The sequence below is a fragment of the Drosophila guanche genome, unplaced genomic scaffold (genome assembly GCF_900245975.1).
Source record: "Drosophila guanche unplaced genomic scaffold, DGUA_6, whole genome shotgun sequence".
In the NCBI taxonomy this organism is placed as follows: domain Eukaryota; kingdom Metazoa; phylum Arthropoda; class Insecta; order Diptera; family Drosophilidae; genus Drosophila; species Drosophila guanche.
In genome coordinates this window covers 7,520,237-7,535,726 of record NW_022995744.1, presented here as the reverse complement: position 1 = coordinate 7,535,726, position 15,490 = coordinate 7,520,237, and the positions used below count along the sequence as shown (strand labels likewise).

The 15,490-nt window shown below is 46.2% G+C and overlaps 2 protein-coding genes across 3 annotated transcripts in view; one reads left to right on the top strand and one right to left on the bottom strand.

The window, feature by feature from the left end:
• The window catches only part of LOC117580505, a 54,595-nt gene that overhangs the window by 25,183 nt on the left and 13,922 nt on the right, over positions 1-15,490 (top strand). Inside the window, exon 4 of one of the 2 annotated variants that reach the window (XM_034267092.1) lies at positions 10,617-11,360. In XM_034267092.1, the coding sequence (XP_034122983.1) occupies positions 10,617-11,360 (744 nt within the window). Of the gene's footprint in view, positions 1-10,613; positions 11,361-15,490 lie in introns of both variants that reach the window. The other variant, XM_034267093.1, reaches the window with a different exon arrangement.
• LOC117580509 (proteasome subunit alpha type-1-like) lies at positions 12,199-13,322 on the bottom strand. Its single transcript, XM_034267101.1, has 2 exons — positions 13,264-13,322; positions 12,199-13,202 (listed from the first exon to the last, which is right to left on the bottom strand). Exon 2 carries the CDS (start codon positions 13,171-13,173, stop codon positions 12,292-12,294), a length of 882 nt encoding a protein of 293 aa, XP_034122992.1. The 5' UTR covers positions 13,174-13,202; positions 13,264-13,322; the 3' UTR covers positions 12,199-12,291.

The following is a 15,490-nucleotide window of genomic DNA, read 5'->3' as shown; positions in this document are numbered from 1 at the left end:
AGATTCGAGTCTTTCTCTTGGCATTTTCTTTGCTTTTTCGTTTAAATTTTATTTCGAAGAAAAGCTGCGAGAGCCCTTTCCCAGTTTCCTTTTTGAGTTCAGGCTACGTTAATGAGCTGAGTGAGTACTTACACAAAATTAAGTGTTGTCCCACTTCAGTGCCTCAGCTGACTGGGCAAACATGCTTGCTCCTAAAGGAGAGACACACACACGGGACACACATACGGACACAAAGGAAATGGAAAAGCAGCGCACAACACAAACAAGAAGTAGCAGCAGCGACAAGTTGAAGAAGGCGAAAAGCATCCATCGTCCTCGTTCGTTCTCCAACTTGAAGTTGCTTTCCTTTCCTTCTACTTTGCTTTCTCCTGCCCTTCCTCCTCTACTCTCTTTTCCCTTCCTTTCCTTTCTCTGTGTGGAAATCATCATAAAGTTGGAGATAAGTTCTCTCTTTTCATTATGAAAAAAAAAAGAAAAGCAAGAAAAGTACGTGGAAAATGGGCAGTGGTCGGGGCTGGGTTGGACCAGGCCAGGCAGGGGAATAGGTCGTTGCGCGACAGGAAACAGGCTCCAGCGACAGGCGACATCCGCAGCAGCAGCAGCAGCAACAACAATTGCGAATTTTGCGTGTGTGTGGGCACCAGGGGACAGGGGGACGGACACTCTGAGTAGGGTATGAGCCAAAACATAACTTTTTTTGTTGTTGTTCTTGTTTGCTGCTGACAGTTTTGTGTGTTCCCGTGTTCCCGTGTACCCGGCGGTGTCAGGGCAAGCTGATGCCCGAAAAGTGTACAACATTCTACGGCAGTTTACAACACTGACAAGGCACTGGCTGTGCCTGTGTGGGACACACACTAATTCAATAAATGCACGTGGCCAGGATGCAGGACACGTAGCCCAAACCAAAAAAAAAAACTTGACATGAATCTGCATAAAATATTCGCATATGCAAAAATATCCCACTGCCACGGAGCGGAGAGGAGAGGAGTGGCTGCCCAAGTAGAAGCTTTCGGTGGAAGCTTAGCACACACACACACACACACCCATGTGTGTCTGTTGGCTGCGGTGTGTATTTCCTGTCGTTTGGTATCACTGCAACTGCTGGCAACCACTCGACGCGACTCTACTCGACTCCACGCAGCTCCTTGCCAAACATTATGCATGACAGCCATTGAGAAAAATCTGTACAAATTATGCAAATACATTTCCACCAATCACTTAACTGCGGAGATGGCTGCCTGCTTGGAGCAGGTTGACTGCAGCGAGTATTTTCTTTCTAGCATATCCATAGCCAGTCCGTGGGTGAGTCTGAGTCAAGGATATGCATGCATTGATTGATACGCCACATGGCATAACAGTGCAGTGTTGAGCTGCAGAAATCACTTAGAAGGATTCAATCGTAGAGGGGAGAGCGAAAACTATTAAGTTTCAGTTAAAGTTAAGTTTAAGGGCACAATCCAGCACCTACCGCCTGCTTACTCCTATCCTAATTAACGACAGAGGCAAAGGCAGCCAACATATTGCAGTCTCCATACCCTACTCCACTCCTCTTTTGGCCTTAAATGACAGTCAGCAGGGCAGGCGGGCAAACAAATTCAAGGCGAAATTGATGACATGGCATACCAAAAGGCAAACAAGCCACAAAACACACACACACAAACCACACACACACACACACACACACACAGAAATTTCAGGGCAGCTGTTTGACATTGGCGCTCTTGTCGGGTTGGCAAAGGTTGTGGCAACATTGGAGCAGCTTCGACTCCACGTCTCCTGGGTGCGCTGACAATTTTTACAGAATTTGGATTAAGTGGACCTGACTGACGACATCCTGCAGTCATCGCAGCTTGACGTGGGGAAGTTTTGCCATATTTAGCATGCCCAGGAAAAGTTCTTGCAAGTTCTTTGCCCACCGTGCAGGCAGGCAGGCAGGCACCACCGTGTGTGGCTCTGCATGCCGACGTGTTTGCAGAGGACGATGAGGCAAAAGTTGACATTTCCTTGGTGCCTTTGCCACAGGATGTTGGCAAATATTTGCTTACGTGTCAATAACCCGTCCAGTGATTTATTTCATATTTGGTCTACATCAATGGCTGCCTATGTGTGTGTCCTGTGTGTGTGTGTGTGTGTTATGAATCCTGTGCGTCTCCTGACAGTTCTGAGCGGAATAGTTGCCCCACACACTGCAGTGGTGGCGGCGCGCGCAACGGCTGTCATTGACATTTGATATTCATTGTCAGTTTTGTGTGTAGTTTTCCAAAGGGCTTTTCCCCATTTTATCTCGCTACCCCACTCTGCTCAGCCCTTTATCCCTTTTTTTGCCATGCTGCCATACATTTTTCATGGCATACTTATGGGTGCAAAGGCCCATGCGCCCAGACGCTTTTGTCCTTAAAGCCACATAAATTGTCCTTAAATGGAATGGAGAGGGCAGCCCACCCAACCCCTCTGTGTGGCAAGGTACTCGCTCTCTCCCACTTCTGCAGCTGTTCTTCGTGGGCGAAAAATGTTCAATCAAGCGTGGCGCAGGCCTTATCGCCCACTGTGAGGCCATATACCCTCTCTCTATGTGTGTGTTTGGGTGTGTGTCTGTGCCGGTATGCATCATCATAAGCTGCTCTGCATCTGTCTGCAGCTCGTTCTCGACAGGCGACAGGGGTAGATGGTGGAGCAGGAGTTGTAGGATCTACCGTAAAAAACATTCCATGCCTGATTTCTTGCCTCCACCTTCAGACATTTGCCTGGGAACCGCGCTGATCGGCCGACTTTGGCAGTGGCATCGACAGAGCGGCATCTTCGACATGGTTTATTCATGCAGAAGTCGCATTATGCAAATAGCTGCTATCCCATCCACAGATTCCCTACCTCCCTCCCTCGACCACTTGAAATTTGATTTTTTTCAATTTCTATTTCGATTTCGCCTTTGGATTTGCCTTGGGAAGCCACTGCGCCGCCTCCGCTTTTGGGTCTTGGCGGCGCGTCGGCTCTTGGTTCACTTGTAAAAAAGTTGAGTGCCACTTGTGGATGGCGGAGCGGAGCGTGTGGCATACCACGGGGAGTGAAGTGGAGTGCAGAGAGAGAGAAGTGGCATGCCATGAAGTTGCTGCACAGCCAAGTGCGCCATTCATTTGGCTTTCAAGGCACAAGTGACTAACGCTCAACGGCTGCTTTTTCAGCACTTAAATGAAATTACAGCAGGGGCCAAGAGAAGGGCCTCAATCTTAACGGCAAGTCACCTTCCGGCTGTGCGTGTGTGTGTGATTATACGACACAAATTTTTGTGACATTTTCTGTGCAGATTTGTTGATGGAAATTTGCATAGAAAACAAATTACTGAGGCAAAAACAATTTCTCTTTTAAAATAAAATGAAGCGGAACGACAGATGACAGAGATTGAGAAACAGAGAGACAGAGACAGAGACAATGTTGTTTTCCGACAAAAGAATACACACACACACACACACACACCGACACACACACGCAATTTGCTTAGTTGTTAAGAAAATCTTTTTCCTTTCCATTTCCCAGAGCGTGAAGACATTGTGACAAATGTTTAGCAAATTCTGTGCTCGTTTCCATCTCCATCTACTCTTGCTTCTCCCCCCACTGCCATCTCCATCTCCATCTCCATCTCTTGATTCTGATTTGAATATTTCGCATGGAGAGTTTTTTCTCTTTTTCCTCTTCATCGCCATTTTCTCTAGGCCTCATCTTTCATACGAGTATATGTGGGTCGCGTATCCTTGAACATTTCACAGCTTACAAATCCTTGGCACGCACATCAGCGTCAGCTCCCAGCTCGCAGCTTCTAGCTCTCAGTCCATCATCAGCTTAGGCATTGTGTTGGCTCTTAACAAAGGCACAAGTAATTCATGCAATGCGCCTGAAGAATCAACGCACACACATTTCCAGATATTTGTTCAGCAAAATAATGGCAACAACAAGAACGGCATCATCATCATCATCATCATCGGAAAAATCATCAGAGCAAGGCGAAGTAGGAGCAAAGCAGCAGCAAGCCCGAGATGAAGGACGATGAAACGCTGTCAGGGGACAGAGGGCAGAGGGCAGAGGGCAGGGGCATATGCTGCAATATCGTAAATGCGAGGATTCTAGGAATTAAAATTAATGACTACGACATGCGAATACAAACGTCCGTGTACATATATGCACAGGTGGCTGGCAAAGAGGGCCATGAGAGATGCGCCATTCAATCGATCAATCAAAACGGGTTGCCAAATATTCCATGAACAGTTTTCCAAATATTTACTCTTGCAATGCATTTTCCATGCTCGAAATTCATATTGGAATTGAGTACAGAATTCTGAATTCAAGTGGCACGGTACAACCCGGCGTATGCTTGATATTTCACAATTTGCCGAGCGAACATAGTAGCTAAATTTTTAATTAAAAATCATTTGATTTTTTATTGAAGTGATGGAGCGATGTTTTTCGGTGTTTCTTTTGTCCCACATTTTATTTTATTTATTCTTGGAGGTTTGTTTATTCGCCAGACAAGTTTTTTCCTGCATTATTGAGTCATTCCCCCCCCATGCGGTGCATTCGTGAGTGTAAATTAAATATTAAATGGCAGTGTGATTCAGTTTGGTTGCTGCCTTCTATTTTTTGGGTGTTCCCCCAACAAAATTGTGGTTTGAATTTGATTTGCAGCAACATTAGGCCATTGGCAATCAGCTACAGCCCATCAGAAATTCATTAAAGGCTTCATTAGGGAACGGAGTGGAGTGGAGCGGAGTGCCTGCCCACCCGTTACAAAATCACAATCAAACACTCAGGAATTCAAATTTTGCAGCCAGCTCCAATCAGACTGTCAGGCTGCTGACTGCTGACTGCTGACTGATTCTGTCATATTAATTATCCATTCCCTGTCTCTCGCTCCGGCCCGACCGGACTGCGCCACAGCGCGCTGAAAACTAATTAAAAAGCCGTGTCATTCGAAAGGCTCGACAGGCAGGCAGGCACACAGAGTCCATACCCCTCTGCAGGGGTGCTAATCGAATTGTTGAAACGCAATGAAACGAATGTCATTTGGGGCAAAAAAAGAAACCAGCCCCACGCCCCACTGCCCCACACTTCTGCCAGTTCAATTCATATTCATTTTGGGCCATCAAATGACGGCCAATGACAGCGAACAATGAAATCAAATTAAAATACACTTTAGCACGGCGCTCGGCGGAGTGAATGACAATCAAAGGCTAAACAATGGAATTCGCCAACATTTCGAATCGATTTGAAAACGGGAGGGGTGGAGCGTGGAGTGTTCCTGCAAAATGGAGCCATGTACCATGAGTCCCTCCCTCGGCACCCTGCCCCAGCTACTGCCGCATGACAGGCGAAAAGCAAGAGTGGACTGTGGCAAGTGCTTCCGAGTGTTGCGTGCTGTTTCAGTAATTAAATCCTGACATCTCAAATGCCCATGAAAACGAGCTTCATTTACGCTTCTTTCTCGTGTGGCAACTTTATGACTTACCGCGCCAAGAGTGGCGGGGGGGAGGCAAAGGGGTGGGCCACAGAGTGAGTGGCAGAGTGGAAAAGTTAAACTCAAACAAGTTGAGTACAAAGTAAAACAAAATATTACCCAGAGACCAAAACGAAAAGGAAGGATGAAAAAATGAAATAAAATAAAAGCTAATGTTTTTAGAAATGATATAAGAGGATTAAGCGCATATTTGCGACTTGTCTCTGAGAAGTTTCTGGCAAATAAATGCTACATTTGAGATTGGCTAAAAGATTGAAGTGGGTTTCAGGTTAAAGTGAGGTCAGGTTGGGGTTAAACGACAGCAAATTCTGGCACTCTGCTAATGGATTGACTAAGGATTATAGTTGCTGTGACTTCTGTTGGATAATATCATTGAAGACTGTTTGCTTTAGCTTTAATTGGATTATTTTTGCAAATGGGAAACCCATCCAATCAGCACAAATCATTTCTGACTCAATTTCTCTTTGGCTAAAAACAAAAGTTGTTCTACCAAAACGGAAAAAGAGGAAAAAGCAAAAGAAAACAAGCGAAAAGATTGATGCCAACTCTTGAATTTCATTAGCTATGTTAAGTAAACACACACACGTACGCCACACATGCCACACATGCAAGCAGGAATAGAGGAAAGGAAGACTTGCCACTGTCGTGCCGCTAAGCGGCTTAGTGAAAGTCCTCGGCCTGCCAATGTGCGGCAAAAAAAGGAGACAGAAATATATTCATGGGAGTATGACAGCCTTTTGAGGCGTAACTGAAGATGTAGAAAACTGTGGCTGTGTGTGGCTGTGTGAGTGTAGAGCAGTGAAGAAAAGCCGCTTTGGTGTTTAAACAACTTTGACGCGCTTTCTGCATGCAGCAGCGGCAGCCCACACATGTAAAAGCATTTTCCTTCCATTTATAGGCTACACCCGGAAAGTGTGTCCCTCTGTTCCCCCTGTTCCCTGTGTGTCTCTGTGTCTGTGGCATTTCCGCTCCTAATGGTACACACAGAGACGAAAAGAAAAACTTTGATGACGTGCGCTTGAGTTTGACATGCTCCAAAAGGAAAAATTTGGCTTCTTATGAAAAGGGGAAAAACTTGGGAACCAGAGAGAGAGAGAGGGCAAGCCAGAGGGGTAGCCAGAACCAGTGCTTAGCTCGTTAACATTATGCCCCAGTGCCTGAGTCTTTGCGCCTGTCAGCGTATCCCCAATTTGAGTTGACTAACTTTTGTCGAGTTGTTGCGGTACAAATTGCTACGGTTTTCGGGTTTCTTTTGGGGTAAAATTGCTGCAATTATCATTTGGGATTTTGGCAGCCACTGTGAGCCCCCAGACGCTAATGAGGCGTCAATGCATTGAGCCACAGACGACTGCAGGGAACTCCTTGTGCAGCAGAAATTATAGTCACACGCACACACACACACACACACCCCTTTGTTGCATGTGTATGTGTGTGTGTGTTGATGTGCGCCTCTGCACTTCCCTTTCCGCTGCGTTTTTTGAGGCGCAAACTTTGTTTGGGAGCAAATGACAGACCGGGCGAAGAGAAAATACTGACGTGCTATAAGTCAAGTTCTCTTCCGGCTTGCTTAGGGGAGAGAAGCAGCAGCTTGAAGGGGAGTAGGAGCAGGAGCAGGACTGGGAGTAGGTGTAGGAGGATGATGACAACCGACAATCGAAACCCCAGTAACGGCAGCAGCAACAGTAACGACAGCTGACACGGGCAGGCAGCGGCAGCGGCAGCGGCAGCCAGCTCTTAGCTTGCCTTCAACACCATTTTTTATGTGCAACTACTTTGCATATGTGGGAAGATATCCGAGTTGTGGCTGTGTGGGTTTAGGAAGGTTGAGTTAAATCTTAGAGCTGGAATATCGCACATTGCCGCGCGCGCTTTACGAAAACTGATATCAACCAACCATCCTCCGCCTGCCTGCCATCCCTTTGAGACCCATTAAAGACAACGCCGTTGCAGCCTTTCCATCTCTCGTAAACAGGATATGAGGCATGGCATACAGATGGTGTGGCACGTGTGTGGCAGGGTGTTGGGTTGATAAGCCAAAGTCAACGATAAACGAGATGCCAGCGTTGGTTTTTGCGCCCCTGCTGATGCCTTTTGGGGCTGCTAAAGTGCAAATGTGAATGCTTTGAGTTAAGAAGGCAACCATTTAGAAGCAAAGCTCCATTTTATGTTTTAAGCAAGACACACACACACACACACACACACACACACACACACTGAGCTACACTGCACTTGGCTAAGACAAAGTTGGCCACATTAAAAATGATTAGCAATTTAATGCACGACTAGACAACGTCCAGTGTTCTCTCTCTTCCTCTCTCTCTCTGCTGTCTCCGTCTCCTGCTGTGTCTGTGGCGCCCTTTGTGGCACATTCTACTGACGCCAGACAACGTAATGGCCAAGCAAAGGCAGGGATTTCCCCCCTCAGCAGAGGGTTGGCGCTGGCATTGACTGAGCCATAAAATTGTTGAAAACAACATGGTCGTTCCCTTACACTCAGTCCTCCCTCCAGGCATATTGGCTGTCGAGGAGAGCAGCGCCTTCGAAAGGGAAATGCATCACAGTTCCAGTTTACGATGCCGAAAATCTGCACACAATCTTCCAGCATAAAATTGATCATTTTTTGTGCAAATTTCTGGTGTCTCCTTTTTTAATTTTTGGCCCCTAATTTTCCCTACTTTTTATCGTTCATCTTCATGTTCTCTGGTGCAACAAGCATGCTCAGCAACTGACGAGAAAAAAGACATGAGCAACACTTTCCGCCTCACTGCCGATGTCATCTGTCGCTATCTCTCTGTCGCTGTTGCTGTCGCTGTCGCCGTCCCCATCCACGTGTTACACTCGTTTTTTGTTCTTGTTGTTGCAGTCGTTGCAGCTTCCGTCCAGGTGGCACTGCCAGCCGTCCCCACGTCTGCTCATTGTCTGAGCCTCTAATTTAAAATTATGCAACTTTTTTTTTGTGTGTGCACTTTTCTGTAATTTTTCCTCTCTCTCTCTCTGTAAGCTGCTGCCTCTCCCCCTCTAATGCTGTGATTTCCCTTTGGCAGGCACTCATTGACTCGTGTGATGCCATTTTTGGGGTCAGGCGTTGTAGGGCACCCCAAACAACATTCATAAATCAGTTACAGTGGCGTAGGGGAAGCCCCAACTATTGTTGTTTTTCTACTCATCGTTATCACGGGGCAGAGACTGCAATCGACAGACCGGCGCACCGCCTCCCCCCTGCTATCGTCCCTGACTGTCTCGCTGACTGTCTCTCTCCCTGGCAACGTTGCACACAGAAAACACATTAATCAATTCCCCACCGACATCGTCTCGGGCCACACACATAGTACATCCTCCCAGAGTGCCGGTCGTAGATCGAGTAGGAAAAGAGCGCTCGTGCAGCGGCAAAAACAAGGACGAAATGAAACCGTTACAAGCTTTGCAAGCGCAGCAAAAAAAAAACCATTAAAAAAATAACAAACCCAAAAAAATAAGAGGGAAAATGCACTCGTAACTCCATAATGTGCAGAGCGCGTGAAAATTCGTCCTTAGTCTGGCGTGAAAAATATGCGAGTGAGACAGCGAACAAAAGCTAAAAATATACCAAAAGCAACAACAACAGAAAAAATACAAAACAAAGGGGAAAGAGAAAACACAAAAAGCTGTAACCAGAAAGAAAATTGTTTACGCTGCAAGTATTTATGATTTTCATTGGTCGAAGAAGGGTTTGGTTTGGAAATTTATTTCCATGTTCCGAGTTTCGCATTCGAATTTCTGTGTTCTCTGTTTATGCCCTCGCGATAAACATTTTCACATAAATTTGGCGTGTAATCGGGCAACACCGGAGAGGGGGCTGCGGGGTGGCGGCTGCCCAGCAGCGTATGAATATTTTAAATTATTTAACCGCATAAAACATTCATTAGCCGGAAAGCCAAATGAATTTTTGGCAGCAGTGCAAAAACGAATTAAAAGCTAATTTTAACACTAACGCGTCAGTGGGCAGTATTTCGATATAATTTTTGGCATTCCGACTGCTAAGAAAAATCGAGCTGCAGGCACATCTCCAACAAATGTCAAGTGACTTTCACATTTCGGCATTCAGTCTGTTTTTCTATAATTTAATTATGTCTTTGCGTAAGAAATTGTCAAAAAACGCCAAGGAGCAACCCAGCCCGCAGTTGACCCGATCATCGAAGAAGCAGCAAAAAAACGCCGCTGTTGACAAGTCGAAGAAGTTGCTGGAGCCGCCCAAGGCACAAACTCAAGACGAGGAGAAGTCCTCCAAGCCCGTTGGACGTCCGCCGAAGATGCTGAGCCTAGACCTAGATCAAAAGCAGCAAAAGAAACCCATTAAGACAGAACCTCAATGGGAAGAAGACGACGATCTGCCAATGCGCAGCACTGCGTCCAAGAAGAAGCTGATCCCGAAGCAAAAGAGTCTTTCCACTGAAATTTTTCTCAAGAAGGAAAAACCGAAACTATCAAGCGAATCCCGTGCCGTGGATCTATTCGGTCGCACCCTGGACCTTTCCAAATTCAGCGAGTCGACGCCACTGTACCCTATATGCCGCGCCTGGGTGTGCAATCAGCCGCGCAACACCGTTGCCGTGTCCACTAGCAGCACAGAATGCGGCCAAACCGAGAAGCGCGAGCCCAATGCCGAGGAAATTCTGGAAGAAATGATGAGCGGAAAGTTGTTAGAGTTGACACAAGTGCCAAAGGCACGCTCCACCCAGTTGACCGTGGTGCCACCCGCTCTGGTCTACACCGAGGAGGAGCAGAAGGCTGACCTGGAGCAAGAAGGGGCCGAAGCGGAGGTGCTGCTGGCACTCAATGTGGCACGCTGGAAGCGCATACGTCAGAACTGGCATCAGAATACACACAAATATAATCAAGAACGCTACGAGATCATTGATCAGATAGTGGATGAGTCCATGAGAAAAGCTGAATAATTTATTATGAATATAATTAAAAATAAAACAAAGATTTATGTTGAATAAAGAACTAAATAAAAGCTGCGTTTCCCTTTCGTTTCTACTAGTTTTTTCCTTTGATTAGAGTTAAAGTTTTGTTGGTTTGTTTTTGTGTTTTTTGCAGTACTAAATAAATTTCTTCTCTCTGTTTGCAGGCCCAACAATAATGACGACATTGAAATGGCGCCAGAAATACAAAAGCAGAAAAAGGCCAAAGAAACTGAAACAACGAACAATTGCAACAAGCACTGCCACAGCAACAGCAACACCAACACCAACAACACATGCCACAAAGGAAACAACAAAAGCAACACGAAGAACCAGCAGACTGATAGAAACCCGAGATCAGAGCAGAAGCAGGAGGAGGATGCTGCTGCTGCAACATCACAGAAAATGGCTGCCAAATGAACGACACAGAAACGTCGCAAAAATGTTGCAAATGCAGCCAGCTGCAACAGCAAGAGCAGCAGCAACAACAACAAATCCCACACAATGTCAAGCAATTAAAGCGCCAGCAAAATCCTCGACAATGGCTTCCAGCGGCTGGAGCAACAGCCATTGTCAGTCACAGCACCAGAGACAGCAGCACCAACGGCGACATCCATTTCCGGCGTCGCCACTGACGCTGCTGCTGCTCCTTTTCTGCCTGGGCCTATGCCTGGGCATGGCAGCATCTGCTGGCTCTGGCTCTGGCACTGGCTCGGGCACTGGAGCTGGAGCTGGGACTAGTCCTGGCAAACCTGCCAGTTTGCAAATGGCACCGGCATCCGCCTCCAGCTCAGCTACCGGCTGCTCCCTGGCGGAATACAGCTGCTCGAATGGGCGCTGCGTGCCGCTGAGCAAGTACTGCAACAACCTCAACGACTGCGGCGATGGCAGTGATGAGCCGCGCTTCTGCACACGTAAGTACACGCACCGCCTACTGGCTGAGGCAATTATGTAAAGCGGGGAGGAGGCGGCATAATGAGAAACGTAGCTGCCAAATGGACTGCGAGGGCCATTGTTTGCCCAATTTGCCAGGCGATTGATGGCAGGCAAGGGAAGGGATGGCCTGCCAGGAGCTGGCACCTGGCTGCAATCAAGCTTGTCAAACCTTATAACTGTCCGGTAATCTCCATTCCGTCTCCGGCTCCGTTCAGTGCTCCCATTCACGGCACGACTGCCTGCTCCTGTAAACATGGCCTTCATGTGTAAATGTAATTAAGGTTCCACCCCCATAACAACCTCCGCGCAACCCATTCACAACACCCACTCGAACACCCACACCCACCACCCATTGGCCCCCTCATAATGGCGGCAAAGTGAACTTCTCACTTTTGCCAATTGGCTGCCTATAAGCTCCTCCACAATTGCCATCCTACAGCTGCCACTCCTCTCCTCCTCCTGCTGATGCTGGTGACGGTGTTGCTGCCGGGCAGCTCCTGTCAAGCGTTGATGAATTTAATTAAGTATTTTTCAATGAGGCGCCAGCGGTAACAGGCAGGCTGCTGCTTGAATAGGGGCAGCATCAGCAGAATTGGATTTTTTAATTGAACAACGAGCTTATCGGGTGGGGTTGTCCCTGTACTTCTGTTTGTATTTGTTTCTGTGCAGTATGCGGTGTGAAAAATGCAAAATTAAATTTCCTAGCTAAGGTTTTTCATGGGTTTTCAATAGTCGACGTGAAAAACGAGATTCCTCATACAAGTACATTCAAATAGCTATTCAAATCGTCATAGACAGAAACTAGGCCAACAAAACTTGAATGCAAATCGATTAAGAGCTGATTTCCTCTACCCTTTTTCATGTATTTAGGGATTATTTGAAGGCTTAGATTGTTCTCTGCTCTAAGATCTAATGTTCCATTAGGACAACATCTACTTGCGGGTCAGCAACCCCTCCAACCTCCGGTTCAATCAGTGCGCCTGGTGGACGGCCATCGTCACCGTCATCATCATCGTCATCCGGATTGATGGGTGGCTGTGGCTGTGCAGCAGCACCCATATCATTGGCCATTTTGGTGTAGTGCTCGACCTGCTCCTCGCTGAGCATTTGAAATGGCTGATCCTTGCCAACAATGGCCACAGTGATGTTTGCTGCAGCCGCTGCCTTCTCCTGTTCACCCGAAGTCAGGTCTATGGGTTGGCTGGTTTTTATGGCCAGTATGCCATGACAAATTAGCTCTTCGTTGGAACACTTCAAGAAACAATCCAGATTACGCTCCAAATATGTGCGAGCGCCCTGCGAGCGCGAGCCTATGGATTGGGCCTTGCAGTTGTAGTTGACGGCCGAAGGCATGACCTGATAGAGATTGGGTCCCTTCTGGTCGTACCCAGCAACGAGTAGAGCCACGCCATAGGGACGACGATCGTAGCGTTGGGTGGTGCACTGCATTTTGTTTCCCAGATTCGTCATCAAGCGCTCCACGGGATAGACGTTGTTGTAGTTATAGCGATAGCCCAGACACGACGAGTGCAAGTAGCGGCTCAGCACACGTGCGTCGGCCGTGATGCCGGCAATGGCAATGCCCAAATGCTCATCGATGGGAATGATCTTGCGCATAGCCACAGACAACTGAGACGACTTGCCCAAGGCCACGAGAACAACAGCATCTCGGCCCTTCAATCCCACGGTGGCTGTGCCCTGCTTGACGGCCTCCATGGCGTACTCCACTTGATGCAGGCGCCCCTGAGGACTCCACACAGAGACGTCGCCATCGTATTGGTTGCGAAACATGTTTTATAAGCAATTTGCAAGACGTTCAACTATATTTTCAAAAGAATTCAAGATCAAATCGACTTTTAATGCACAAATTCAATTGCTAACCTCAAGTTTTAGTGCTGCTGCCGACGATGACAAGTGAAAAGTACAGACTGGCACCGCACAGCTGTTCCTTTTACAGCAGTGCTTCTTTCTAGTGCAATCGATAGTGATATCGATATGTGGTTTTGTTTCTCATATTTAATTTCACAGAATTTGCAACAAGAAATGGAACCAGTTCGAACATAATCCCATTTAGAATGCAATTTAGATAATTAAAACATTAATTAGAGACATGATTAACATTTATATTGAATATTATTTGCTCCTTTCTTAGTTTATTGCTCTAAATGAACAGGCAGGCAGACAGACAGCCCGCCAGCCTGCAGCAAGTTCAAACTAATACCCACAATTATCTAATTGACTATTGATGGTTGATTGAAAGCAGAGAAAGCATTAAAACTAAACGTAATAGAACAGCCCATCGTCCTTGGACTTAGCAATCAATTTGAATTGAATCGTTTTGTACCCATAGCTCCTTCCCTTCCACAGACACTACCCTGCACGATACGTATGCATTTTTAATAAAACTAATTGAAATGCCCTAGGAGTCGTAGCAGGAGGACTCTTGCCCGAGCAGCCAGCGGTAAATTGGCAATTTCCATGCAAAATACAATTGCTTTTACTTTACTTTTGGGACATCCAAGTGGGCAGCCAAGTGAGGAAGGGACGGGGCGGGACAACACCTAAAGCAAAAGGAGGAGCAGCAGCCAGATACCATAAATGCAAATCTCACAAACATAAATCATTGCAGTTTGTGGTCAATTCAATTATGGAAAAGGAATTCCAAATACGAATACATAATCGAGTTAAATTGCGAGAGAACTATGTAAATCGATTGATTTTGTTTTCATATTCCAAATGGAGACTTAATTGAGAAATTCCTAGCATAAATAATCTTTGATTCTTATTGATTTGTGTAAGTGGAGCATGTAAAATAAATATTCAGCAACTTATCAAATGAAAATATGAATAAAATATGAAGAAAAATATAAGAGAAAGTACAAATAAATATTCAAATGAAAATATACTCAATATATTTTTAAAAAATAATAGAGAAAATAAATAATAGAAATAATTTCAATATAAAGATTACGCCAAAACAGAAATACTCACCTATTAGTAGTCAAAGCTCCGCTCGTATATTGACATTACAGTCTAATTGTCTTATATTTTCATATGATTTTCATATGCTTGCTGATTTTTGTGTGGGAGCTATTAATTGTTTTTGACTGTTTGTGTGTGGGAGTTCTTGATTGTATTTGTCTGATTGTGTATTTATTTTCACGCGCACTTCCACTCACTTCAGCCGCAACCGCCCAGCCCTCCTTGCCGTCTTAATGACCATCGACACCAACACTGCACTCACTTTGGCCGCAACCGCCCAGCCCTCCTTGCCGTCATAATGACCATCGACACCAACACTGCACTCACTTTGGCCGCAACCGCCCAGCCCTCCTTGCCATCATAATGACCATCGACACTAACACCATTCACTTAACACTGAGTGAGATTCTCTTTTCCGCTCTTTCTTTAGTCTTGCGGGACATTTAACTGTTTTTGCACTCAACTCACTCTAATTGTGCACTCACTTTTCACTCACTTTGGCCGCAACCGCCCAGCCCTCCTTGCCGTCATAATGACCATCGACACTAACACTTGCACTTAACACTGAGTGACATTCTCTTTTCCGCTCTTTCTTTAGTCTTGCGGGACATTTAACTGTTTTTGCACTCAACTCATTCTAATTGTGCACTCACTTTTCACTCACTTTGGCCGCAACCGCCCAGCCCTCCTTGCCGTCATAATGACCATCGACACTAACACTTGCACTTAACACTGAGTGACATTCTCTTTTCCGCTCTTTCTTTAGTCTTGCGGGACATTTAACTGTTTTTGCACTCAACTCATTCTAATTGTGCACTCACTTTTCACTCACTTTGGCCGCAACCGCCCAGCCCTCCTTGCCGTCATAATGACCATCGACACTAACACTTGCACTTAACACTGAGTGACATTCTCTTTTCCGCTCTTTCTTTAGTCTTGCGGGACATTTAACTGTTTTTGCACTCAACTCATTCTAATTGTGCACTCACTCTGCACTCACTTTGGCCGCAACCGCCCAGCCCTCCTTGCCGTCATAATGACCATCGACACTAACACTTGCACTTAACACTGAGTGACATTCTCTTTTCCGCTCTTTCTTTAGTCTTGCGGGACATTTAACTGTTTT

Bases quoted from the DNA above. Each gene is read 5' to 3' on its own strand.
- LOC117580509 (XM_034267101.1), bottom strand. From the start codon at position 13,173: ATGTTTCGCAACCAATACGATGGCGACGTCTCTGTGTGGAGTCCTCAG.